This window comes from Centroberyx gerrardi, chromosome 13 (genome assembly GCF_048128805.1).
Source record: "Centroberyx gerrardi isolate f3 chromosome 13, fCenGer3.hap1.cur.20231027, whole genome shotgun sequence".
In the NCBI taxonomy this organism is placed as follows: domain Eukaryota; kingdom Metazoa; phylum Chordata; class Actinopteri; order Beryciformes; family Berycidae; genus Centroberyx; species Centroberyx gerrardi.
Genome location: NC_136009.1, coordinates 21,763,743 through 21,776,236, shown reverse-complemented (window position 1 = coordinate 21,776,236; position 12,494 = coordinate 21,763,743). Strand labels below are relative to the sequence as shown.

At 39.3% G+C, this 12,494-nt stretch overlaps 1 protein-coding gene across 1 annotated transcript; it reads left to right on the top strand.

The window, feature by feature from the left end:
- Positions 1-435: 435 nt before the first annotated feature.
- Positions 436-6,595, top strand: LOC139920660 (lipoprotein lipase). Its single transcript, XM_071910693.2, has 10 exons — positions 436-633; positions 1,006-1,181; positions 1,733-1,912; positions 2,267-2,378; positions 2,541-2,774; positions 3,551-3,793; positions 4,024-4,144; positions 4,367-4,540; positions 4,643-4,750; positions 4,861-6,595. Exons 1-10 carry the CDS (start codon positions 540-542, stop codon positions 4,973-4,975), a joined length of 1,557 nt encoding a protein of 518 aa, XP_071766794.2. The 5' UTR covers positions 436-539; the 3' UTR covers positions 4,976-6,595.
- The last annotated feature ends 5,899 nt before the right edge of the window (positions 6,596-12,494 follow it).

Here is a 12,494-nt window from a genome sequence, read left to right as displayed (position 1 = left end):
ACCTCACTTGGAACAAACTGAAGTTGCTTGCCAATATGTACACATCAAGTTCTATGACAGGAACACGCATTGGCAGGACATCAAATTATCTGCATCTGCAAATATAAAAAGTTACTTGTTAGTTACTTGTATTGGTGATATTGTTTAACATCAAACAATAGGCCTACACATTTTACATTTTCAATAACACAAGTCAGGTCAACAGGTGCAGGACTGGAGTAGACTACAGTTTAAAACCATGTGATATGTTGACATTGTCCCGGTGTGGGAAGGTTGGCCACGCCCCGTTCAAAATTTTAGACCAATGGCAAAAGGTTTACAGTCGCACGCGGTGTCACGATTACTATAAGGGTAAGAACTGACAGATTAGAGACATTCAAGTCATTCATTCATCATCAGCGTCTGGATAATATTTCAGAAAATATAGCCTACTGTATCTCATTCTGGTGGTAATTTATTTCCGTTGGATTAGCGCGAGCAACACTTCTCTTCCTCACCTGGAAAATTCTCTAAATCACTTCAAGCTATTTTACTAGGCTATGCCGGGAAAGGCGATTACCTGCTTATTAATTGGGATTGCAATTATAAAATCATGTGAGCCTCTCTCTAACACCACCGAAGCCTCTTTTTTCAGTAAGTCTCATGTTCTCATATTGATTCATTAAAATAAATTGCACAGCATCCTGTTCAAAATGTATCTTTATCCATATGATGATCATTTTTAACTGAAGGCGGTGAAATTGCACTGTGCCAACAAGCTGGTTTTAGAGATAAAGTTAACTCACTTTGCATAAATTGCACTGAACTGTGTTAATATGCTTTCAAATCGGCAATAAGCCTCATGTGTAAAATTGTACAAAGTTTGATAAAGGCTATTTTTCCACACAAATCCTGCGTTGTTTTCGCCATTTCAGATGCAAGACATGTTTTCCATATCATATTCTTTAGGGCTGTATTGAGCAGTCACGCCACTACAACACCTCACTGGTTTCTCCTCACCTATAGGCAACGCTACAGACTGGATTGCGGACTACAGTGACATTGAAACAAAGTTCTCGGTGCGCAGTGCGGAGGAGCCGGAGGAGGATCTGTGTCTCCTGGTGCCTGGGAGGCACGAGACGGTCTCTCAGTGCGGATTCAACACCACACAGAAGACTTTTGCTGTCATCCATGGCTGGGCGGTAAGCCTGCAAGCTGCTTCCATTCAGTCTCAGGAATTACACTTTGAAAATCTATCTACATTCCATCTTCGTTGAAAAAATTAATAGAAAAACCTTCAGTGAGCAGTTATTATAATGATGATTATGATGATGATGATGATGATGATAATGATGCTGATGATTATATTTGATAGATTAAATACATGTGTACCAGTTGGATGTTTGCTATCAGGGCTCCTAGACTTTGGAAAGACTGTATCATCTTTTAAATCATTTCTTAAAACTAACTTTATGTATTGCTTTTATGTTATGTATGTTATGTTTTATGTAATATTATTTTTAGTTTTAATATGTTTTTTGCTGTTGATTCTATGTGTTTTTGTATCCTTTTTAAAGTGTTTTGTAATTGAATTGTGAAAATAATAATAATAATAATAGCCTAATAATAATAATGATAATAGTAATAATAATAATAATTATTATTATTATTATTACCAAGGTGGAGTCCTTTCCATAGTTACAGTCACTATAGTTCCTATCACACCCCATCATATGATCCTGTCTGGTTCCAGGTGGCAGGGTTTTTTGAGAGCTGGGTTCATAAGCTTGTTGCTGCTCTGTTTGAGAGAGAGCCCAACGCCAACGTTATAGTGGTGGACTGGCTGGACCGGGCCCAACATCACTATCCCAACTCAGCTGAGAACACCAAACTGGCCGGCCAAGATTTGGCAAAGCTCATAAACTGGTTGGAGGTGAGAGTCTGTGAATGAAGATGTAATGACATAAAGACAGTGCTACAGATTGGATATGCATACACAATGCATGGACCAATACACACCTGGACACGCTTTACACTTCCCTCGACTGCAGCAACCATACAGCATGCAGTAATATGGAATGTGAAAGATATTGAACGTATATTTGTTGAGTAATTTACAAAGTTTAGTGTCTATCGTACGTCTTGTACTGTCCTGTTGCTGTATGTGAGATCCTCTTGCCCTATACTGTATGTCAATGCACAAAATGTGTTTTCCCAAGGGTCACCAAGACAAAATCAGTACATGTATTTTATTGAAAGTGATTCTGACTGTGATTGTTGCCTGTAGGTCGAAGTGAAATATGATCTGTCCAAGCTTCACCTGCTGGGGTACAGTCTGGGCGCCCATGTGGCAGGGGTTGCAGGCAAACTCACCGACAACAAAGTCAACAGGATAACAGGTGTGACCTCTCTCTATTACATAACGAAACATGGGAACGTAGCATGACAAAGAGATTAGCAGCACCACGGGTTGTTATTGCATTTTTCACAGCACTAGTCTTAATCATAGTCGTAAAATCTCTTAAAGCCCTGTGGGTCTTATCCCTCTCTTACGTCTCCAGGCTTGGATCCAGCTGGTCCTCACTTTGAGTACGCCAACGAGCTTCGCCGCCTGTCGCCTGATGACGCAAACTTTGTGGATGTTCTTCACACTAACACCAAAGGAAGCCCAGACTTCAGCATCGGCATTCAAAGACCTGTGGGCCATGTGGATATCTACCCCAACGGAGGCAACGAACAGCCCGGCTGTACTTTTCAGTATGCCATGAAGATGATTGCTGCGTTCGGCATCAACAGTATGTCATTTGTGTTCGCTTAACATAAGTAACTACACACAATGCAGAGATAAACTCTAGTAATGATTTATTGTGTTCCAAAAGGATACACGCTCTTAAGTGTTGGCCTTTTTGATAATTCTAACAAATTATCAATCACATAAATACATCACTTAAAGGTGCTACATGTTGCCTTTTTAAACATCAATATTTCATTGTCAAATTAATTGTGATCCATTGGTATAATTACTGTAAACAAATGAGACTATGGTGGAGATGATTGGTAGCCTCTATCTCACACCAGTGGTATTGTTAGTGCTACTGTTTCTCAAAATTAAGATCACATTCCCCAAAACCCTGTTGCTTTCTGTAACAAAGTCTTTGGTCACAGGTTTTCTCTTTGGCTGATTTGTTGACGTTAAAATACTACATGTAGCACCTTTTAAAATGAGGAATCATTTTAATACAAGCTCTAATAGTTGGCAGCAAAATCTTACACAGTGTAACAGTGTACAACCATTTCATATTTTACTTCGGAGACTCTGGAATAAGACATCATGACCAAAATGTGCATAGTGACAAATGAAACATATTGGCTCTCAGTTCCCAGTACAACAAAATAAGTGCCTGTAACAAAGCAGTATCTCTTTCTACAGTTTGCTTCCAATCATCAGTCTGTCTCAAACATTGATTATGTTTCTCTGCCCGTTTGCTTTATTTAATCTTTTACAAACTAAACATCTAGGACTGACCAGCCACTGTTCAGCCCCCAGTTGAGTGTGTGTCCTCCTTTACAGATGTGGATCAGATTGTTAAGTGCGCCCACGAGCGCTCCGTGCATCTGTTCATCGATTCGCTGGTGAACCGTGAGCAGCAAAGCACGGCGTACCGCTGCAGCTCTAAAGACGCCTTCAACAGAGGCCAGTGTCTGAACTGCCGCAAGAACCGCTGCAACAACATGGGCTACAGCGTTAACAAGGTCCGCACCGCAAGAAATGCCAAGATGTATCTCAAGACTGGAGAGAAGATGCCTTTCAAAGGTGTGTTTTTGACTTTGTTCATTTTATAACAAAGATCATTTTATCCACTAAGTACAATAAAAGTAGATACAGAGAGAAGAGAGACAGTGACAACAGAACATACAGGGCATTTGGACAATAGACAGTTAGACTATTTGTTAGTATTCGAGGAGGTAAAGCGAGTGTCCAGCAGCACATTGGACCATGATTTGAGAGATGTGTCTTATTAAGAGATTACTGTGTTTCTTCAGTTTTTCACTACCAGATTAAGGCCCATTTCTTCAGCCAGAAGACCCTCATCCTCACTCACCAGCCTATCCTTGTGTCCCTCTATGGAACTCATGGGGAGAAAGAAGAAATCCCTCTAACTCTGTAAGAAGCTCCACAAACTCTTCATGAAAACATACTATTATTTATCAATTTGTGTCACTGTATATTCTGTTAACACTTTATTTTACTTATAATTCTAGAAAGCTGGAATAAGATGGATAGGATATGGATTTATTGAATATACTTATACTGTTGGAATAGTTTATCTACTAACCTCCATGACAATTGACATGATCTTGTGTCCCATTGCATCTGCACCCTCAGGTCCAACCTAAACACCAACACCACAGTGTCCTTCCTGCTCACCACTGATGTAGACATTGGGGAGTTGCTGATGGTGAAAATGCTGTGGGAAAGCGACTCCTTCTTCTCTTTTTTCAATGAGAACGATTTCACGATACGCAGGTTGCGTATCAAAGCCGGGGAGACACAATCCAAGTGAGTTTCACTTTGGAGGATCCAATACATGGTTTGAAAACGTAATTAACCTGTGTGCAAGTCAGTTAGTGATCTTTTTTAACATGTTTTTTTTTTCTCTAGGGTCACTTTCAGAGCTAAAGGTTCAGAATTTGCCCACCTGGTTCAGGGAGGTGATGCTGTGACATTTGTGAAGTCCAAAGAGGATCAAAACAGTCGGCGGCTTGGGAGGTGAGAGAGGGTTTGGGCCTTTTACAGTGAATCAAGTGGAACTGAATGAGTGTAGGATTTAGACCAGTCAGCATTCTGCCTCTACTAAGCATTTGTTGTTTCCTCTACAGGTTGCACAGGCTCAAGGTTCATGGAAGCTTCTTCAAACAAGGCGTGAATGAGGCTGCTATTGCTGAGTCTTCGTCATCACCACTACCTTCACCATCGTCAGCTGAGAAACACTGAGAGCCTGTAACTCTCCTCTTGAAAAATGTGTGTAATACGGCATCACTTGCACGACTGTTTTCTCCTCTACAAGCACTTAAAGGAAAAATCCACTTTAAAAAACTTCAACACTGTTAAAAAAAACAGCCTAATTGCGATGTGCCATTTTGTTGTTCAGTGGTGTATTTTTCTTATTCCCTTGGATAACTGGCCAAACGTAGATAATGTGATGTCACACTGTGATATTTCCAGCGCAGCTACAATGGAGTTTAATAGCAGAAAAATGTCCAGCGATCTAAAACATCAGCAGTAAACATCAGGTTTTGGTGTCAGTCCCTCACGGTCAAAGAGCAAGAGCGTCTTTCTAGACTCACAATTTTGCACAACATTCAACAATCATACAGGGAGAAATCCATCATAGAAGAGGCAGAGAGACCAATTTCTCCACCGACAGTAGCCTCAACAGACCAGAATGCAATGCAGCCTCACTTTTTCTCAACTGGAAAAATCCACTTTGCTATTCACTTTGCTATTCACATGTTGGTGCAAATTCACTTTGCACCAACATGTATAACCCATAACCCCATAGCTAACAGCAACAACTTCATACTCCCTTCTCTAGGGGTTGTTGAAAGGCATTCTGGGAAATTACTAACTAATAACGAATAACTGAAGTAGAGGTAGAGGAGGCAGATCTGGAATGCACTGAACATCACAGATTGATGATATATAACAGTGTACGAGTATCTACTGTAAGGGTGGATTTGTCTTTAAATATCATCATGGCCTTTGACTTGTCTCTTGTTACTGAGCTCAGACACTGACTGTGTAACTTTTTTCATATCTGTGCATGACCTGCTTGAAAGTTTGAGCTGTGTTTGTAAATCTCAGGTCAGGTATTCAGCCAAAGAGCAAGGACTATGTTCTCCTTTGTTGTCATTAGTGCAGTATATAATTCAACATTCCCATCAAGGAACCAACTTCATTAGTGCATATTTTTGTCTCTATCTCAGGCTGTGATGAATATTTTCTGATTACGTTTCTTGATTTTGTTTCATGATTCTTCTTCTTTGATTGTAGAAAAATTAACTGTATTTACAGTGCTCTTTCAATAATGATAATGCTTTACCATATATATATGTTAATAAAGAAAACATATCAACCACCGCAGTATTTCAACTAGCGAGCCTAAAGCATGTTTCAGTAACAAAATATAATTTTTATGGTACAATATATTGTTTTTGTCATTTTGGAGTAGCGGTTTTCATCTCACTAGAGTAGGTTATGTATATATTGATAGCCTTTTATTATTTTATTATTTATTACATGGCATCATTTAAAAAAAAAAAAAAAAGTAATTCACTTCATTGTAAAGTTGACATAATGTTGCTTGAACTAATCGGCTTCACATGCACGGGCAGCTTAAGAAAATTATGTACTTTGCATTATATTTATTCATTGTAACTGCTTTTACACTTGATTTGTTCCCATTATGCAATTCAGGATGCAACAAAAATGTTACACCTGTAATTACAACTATGTACTGTAATGTTTTGGTTTCCTGTGGTGTTTAACTTTTATATTACGTATTTCTTTTCTTTTTGTCAGGGTTTGCTCCAAATAAATACCTTATATTTTTAATTTGAGTCAACTGGATTTTCTTTTCGTGTCAGTAATCTGCCTGGAAAAAATGTTTTACAGGAATAGATGTTTGCTACTATTTGCCAAAAGCTGCTTTATTATATTGCAGGTAGCTAATTTAAATCATATTCCATACTGTTTTACTTTCATGCCAGCAGTCACTGTATAGGCATAGGTGTTTTCTATTTACTCATTTTAGAATTAAATCTATTTTTGTGACGCACAAACAAATTAGACGGTAAGTTTCTTAACTGTCATGGTCATTTCTTTTGAATCAGAACATACAGAATATAGAAAACATTCATGTAAAGGCCACACCTACAGCTGAATTTTCTATTAAATGTGAATTAGATTAGTCTGCGTATCATACGGGTCCCATATGTCTACCAATGGCACCCATAATATTTATACATACACTGTTGCCTACCTGCCTGTTTAGGAGCACTGCTGTTGTCCTTAATACCATCTAAGGGCTTAACCCCTTGAACTCCGATTTTCCCCTTAAATTTCCTCTAAAGTAGCTTCAAAGTTAGAAACATTTTTTCCATACTGTACAACAATGTCACATACATATTCTGTATCTGCTCTTTCCAACACTTCACTGAAGCCATAGCACGCTTATATTGAGTGAAATATTCAAACCCAAGACGTCATTGACTTATGGCTGCACATTAACATCAAATGGAAAGAATCTAGATGTCTTGTGCATCATTTTCTATACATTTCCATGTAATTCAGCATGACATATTTGGTATTTCTGTAAACATTGGGACCTTGACTAGAACAGAACATAAAGTTCTGTGGGTTGTAAGACTGTGGTTGTACTGGGCAGCTTCCTAGTGGGAAGCATGAGGATGCATGGTGAGAAAACCTTCCTTGGATATATAAACATTAAAACCTACTCTCACTGAAAGTGAAATAGGGTACAAATAAAGTTATTCAACCAGTAAACAATTTATTGGGTATTGATATCAAAGCTAATTTCTCCAAACATGCTTCTGTATGTGAATTCTCCCACAAAGACAGTGGTTAGTCTGTTGGGGCAGTGGGTGAAAGTTCATGAGACACCCTGGAACTATTAGTTCTGCATGATAACTGAGGAGAGATGTGTGTGTGTGTGTACTTGCATAATACACTGAATACACACCAAGGCCAGAGCAGCTCAATGGCAAGAGCGTGGCACTGAAAATGACAGGGGTTGGGGGTTCAATTCCTCCTGGAGCCATACTTACAGCACTTTGGATAAAGGAATCCTTCACATGACATGGCATGTAAGTTAATGCCGGGATTTTTTGGGAGGAAAGTTGGCAGAAACCATTTCATATCCTGTTAAGTCTGAGTGATGCTTAGTTAAATTCAGTTAAATTCAAAAGTATTGCCCCCCTCCCTCCACCCCAGGTCTTGCTCAAAACTGAAACTAGTATCAAGCTGCCAAAACGTGAGCAACGTGTGAAAGCTTGTAAATGTCAAGGCCAGTTGTTGCTGCTCTGTGAAACAGTCTAAAAAAATGTCCACCTCAATAACTAGGCATAATCTGATCTTGAATTGTTTCTTAAAACCTTATTTTTCTTAAATCAACTGAAAAATAATCTACTAATGGAGGTGGATGGCAATTTCATTTTTCACATTATTGTCACTTATTTCAAGAAACTTCAACTGTATCAGAGAAAAATCTAATTATCTCACTACTTTGACAGACTTTGTTCAATTGTCAGTTGAGAAAAGAAAAGTTCAAGACTGAAAACTAACAATTTGTAATGACTTTGCTAAGACGAATGTTTGTTTTGAGTGTCTGGCCTTCCAGGGCTTTATTGGGGATCAGGTTCAGTTTCACCTCAGTCACAGGCCGTCACCAGCTGGGAGTGTGACACTTGGTGGTTCGGCTGCTGTTAAAGTGGCGGACGTACTGTACACTTGAAGCCTGACCTCAAAGACATGTCAAGTCTTGAGATCTCACTTGTAAACAATGGCAGCAGAGGGTCAAATCAACATGAGACTGTGGTATTATCCTGTAATCCTGGTTAGGTTTATTCCATTTTGTCTGACAACAATAAATAAATTCAAGCATGTTCAGAATAAGGCATTAGTATATTTTACAGTAGATAATTTTACTCTTGAGAGTGAGCGAGAGCCACCAAATCAGATGGTTTGGAAGCTCTACCATGCACGACACAAATAGTGATTATGCAACTCTGTTGTCCTTATCTGAAATAGTCACAGAGGTGGGATCAGTGGGTGCACATGGCCAAAGAATGAGCGGGCATCTAAAATGAGAACATGACCTACTCCCCTCTAATCGGCCAATCACTTTGTCCCAGTAACTGCACCCTCACAACTAAAGGTGCAAGACTGTGCAGTGGGCACCCTCAGTAACACGGTGAAAGATAAAATGTTGTCCTTTTTTCTCAGAATGTGACATGAAGCTTGAAAGCAATAGAGCAAATGTGCAGCGCTAATGTTTGATCTGATTATTCTTGATCTTATTATGGTAGAATTATTAATATTAAGAGATACAAAGATAAACTAATATTAAGCCCGTAATTTTAATTATCTAACAGGCAGATTATTTGTCTGAGAAATTATGAGGCAACATGGACACTGGTGAAGTTCTAATAGCAGAGGACAATGTAGTTGGGAGAGAGTGTGTAGTTTCCCGCTGGTGTGATGTTGGCTTCAGCCACTGCATTACAATGAGGTTTTTGTCTTCTGTGTGAATCTGATGGATCGACAAGAGGTGACATGTTGTATCTATTAATCTCCTTGTCCAGCAGTTTGCAGCTCGCCTCACAGGCCTGATGAAATCTTGCAAGGTGGTCACAGCACAGTGAGCAACAAAGTGAACATCTTATGAGATTTCATCTAGCACAGGTACTTCCCTCCGCCTCACTTTTCACTTTTGCCAGCGGATATCTGATTTATGTAAGACCCCAAATAGAGCTAAAATGATTTTGTCCCTCCAAAGTGTTCTTAGCCTATAAAATATAGTACATGATCTATTTTGATCCAGTTTATTAACGTTTAGTCTATCTAAAAATAAGTCATTTTGAGGAAGAATGGGCCATTACAACATATATTAATGACCATCTTAATTATATAAAACCTAGGAAGCTATATTTTGTTCACTGGCCTGCCCATGTTAAGTCCTTGCACATGGATCTCTATCATAAATGACTCTAGTTCTTGTGGTGGACACACTTGGCTAATGTTCCCCTTTGATACAGTACAGAACATTATCACATGGTTGACCCAATGATCGACTTGGCTATCAACTAAGACAGTGGTTCTCAACAAACTGATGAATTGTTAAACTTCAGCATTATTTTATTTACAATAAGTTAACACTATTAGAGCACGTAAAAGAATGATTATTTTGATCATAGTTTCACTGTTATCTCTCTACCTACAATACAGATAGTCATGGAATTCTGGACAAAATCATATCGAACAATAAAAATATTCTCAGATGTGGGTCCGAGAGGCAAAATCGCATCAAATGGGGGTCTGTGTGTACTAAATTAGGGCACCTTGATATGAAAAGGGTTGAGAATCACTGAACTAAGAAACAGTGTTGGCTAGGAGTGACCCGAGTTGACGGCAGATCGTCCCATTGGGGAACGAAAGTCTGACGCCAGTCACGCCATCACTGGCTAAGCGGAGTGGGTGTCCGGAAAATGACCGGGACAAGAGACATTCTCTGGTGTGTCTTGTACAGATTGTGGAGAAATGTTCACGTGTTGCCACAGTGGTGTGATTGCACTCTTTGTACGAAACAGATTCAGCCATCAACCAGATGAGCAGACAGGGACTTAGACTGTGGAATCGTCATCATCATGTTCACCACCACCATAAATATATTGACAAACGGGACGTCCTGGTGGCTCAGTGTTCTAAGCTGTACACCATGTAACTGTGATGTCCAGGGTTTGAATCTGGTCCAGGAGCTTTCACAGACGTCATCCCCCTCTCTCCCCCTGTCTCCCCCTGTCTCTCTCTACTGTGTACTGTTCAATAAAGGCAAATTGCCCAAAAAAATATTGACAAACCGATGGGGTGACCACTGTTTTGAAATCCAACATGTTATTGGGTGGTTTCAATAGATTTGCATGGATCAGAAACAAGCTGTATTCAAAGACAGATATTTTTTTGATATGTTGATGTTTAGCAGTATTTCTTATCTAGGTAGGTTAATCGTTGCAAACAACCCACCCACCTCTTTTTTCTCTATAACCTTACCATGAAATTTGAAGAGGCTCTTTTCAGCTAAATAGGAAGGTTGGCAACACATCAATACTGAGTCGGCATATTCAGAGCTTTGGTGGGAGAGGAACGCTGTTAAAGAAAGTGTGTCAACATATCCATTGTCAGTATATGAGGCAACAGAAATAGTGCAGTGAAGCCCCTTCAGCTCTGTATCAGGCGTTATAAGGTTAAATTAGGTGTGTGGATGCAATTCAAAACCTTACTGGTCATCGCTGATTAGATTCTACTTCATTAGAGTTATTGGCAACTAAGTATTTTACTTCTCAGTGCATACTAATATCTATTTTTTTCTGTCTTTGTGGTACATTTGTCATATAATGATAATAAACTGACCATCATATAGTTACGGTGGAATCTATTGTGCCATTTTATAATACTGCTACTACTACTACTAATAATAATAATGGTAAACAATAACAATAATGATACTACTACTAGTACCATCACTACTAGTACTACTACCATTTCTACCACTATTACTGCTACTACCACCACCACCACCACTACTACTACTACTGCTAATACTAATACTAATACTAATACTAATACTTTATTCTAGGGAAAGTCTCTTGCCCCCCCTCGACTTGGAGGTCAGAGGTCAGGGTCAGCTACAGAGCAAAAGATGTGCAAAACACCAATTTAATATATATTGATTTATCTCTTAATGACAGCAGCAGGAGTTCTTGAAGTGTAAAATCTGTGTCAGACAGTCAGTTTTCCGCTGGATTCAGTCCAAAGCCCACAGCTGTGTGAACCTGTGTGGTGAGAACCAACCCTTGGAACTGGATGTCCAGTTAGCAAATACTGTCACAATACACACACAGACACACAAACACAGATACATACACACACAAACTCATGCGCACGCAGACATACACACGCACGCTGATACGCAGACACATATATTGTACACATGCACAGACACACACAAACATGACCACAAACACACACGCGCGTTCAAGTCTTCTCAGTTCTGCACCATACAGTATCGACATTACCTCATCAGTAACGCTTTTTCATATTTTACCCAGCAACTGTCAGCACCTGCTCATTGCCAAGCCGGTATTACAGGACAGACATTGAAGTGAATAATATACCATCTCTTCTGAAAAGTAGTCACACACTCTCACCCTCATGAATCCTCTGCCTCATTCCTTTAGGGATGTGTCATCTGTGTCATGCATACAGTATAATCTGCTACATACTGTGGCCAGAGTGACCCACATTTCACTCACTATCTCCTCCCTGTCTTTTATCCAGACTTGCCAGTATTTGCAAATAGTTTTTACATACTAAGAATTATTTCCAACTGCTCTTTGAACCAGGTCTGTGTAAGATTCAGTGTTTTGTTGCACATCTGCATATTATGGCAAAAGATGTATTTCATTATTAATATGCATGTGTATTTTATTTGTGCAGGAGAGTATATACCATGTGACCCAGGTCTAGTTTTATCCACAGCTCCCTCCCTTTTGCCGGAGGCATGAGGGTGAGGAAGTGTGAGTGTGAGCCAATAGTTGGAATGATGCTTTGACCATCCACAAATAAACAATTGACGTCAATGCCATTTGTTATTTCAGATCAAGAATGGCATCTGAAATTCCTAAAGAAGTGTGTATGACGCTTCTGAGCACATGTT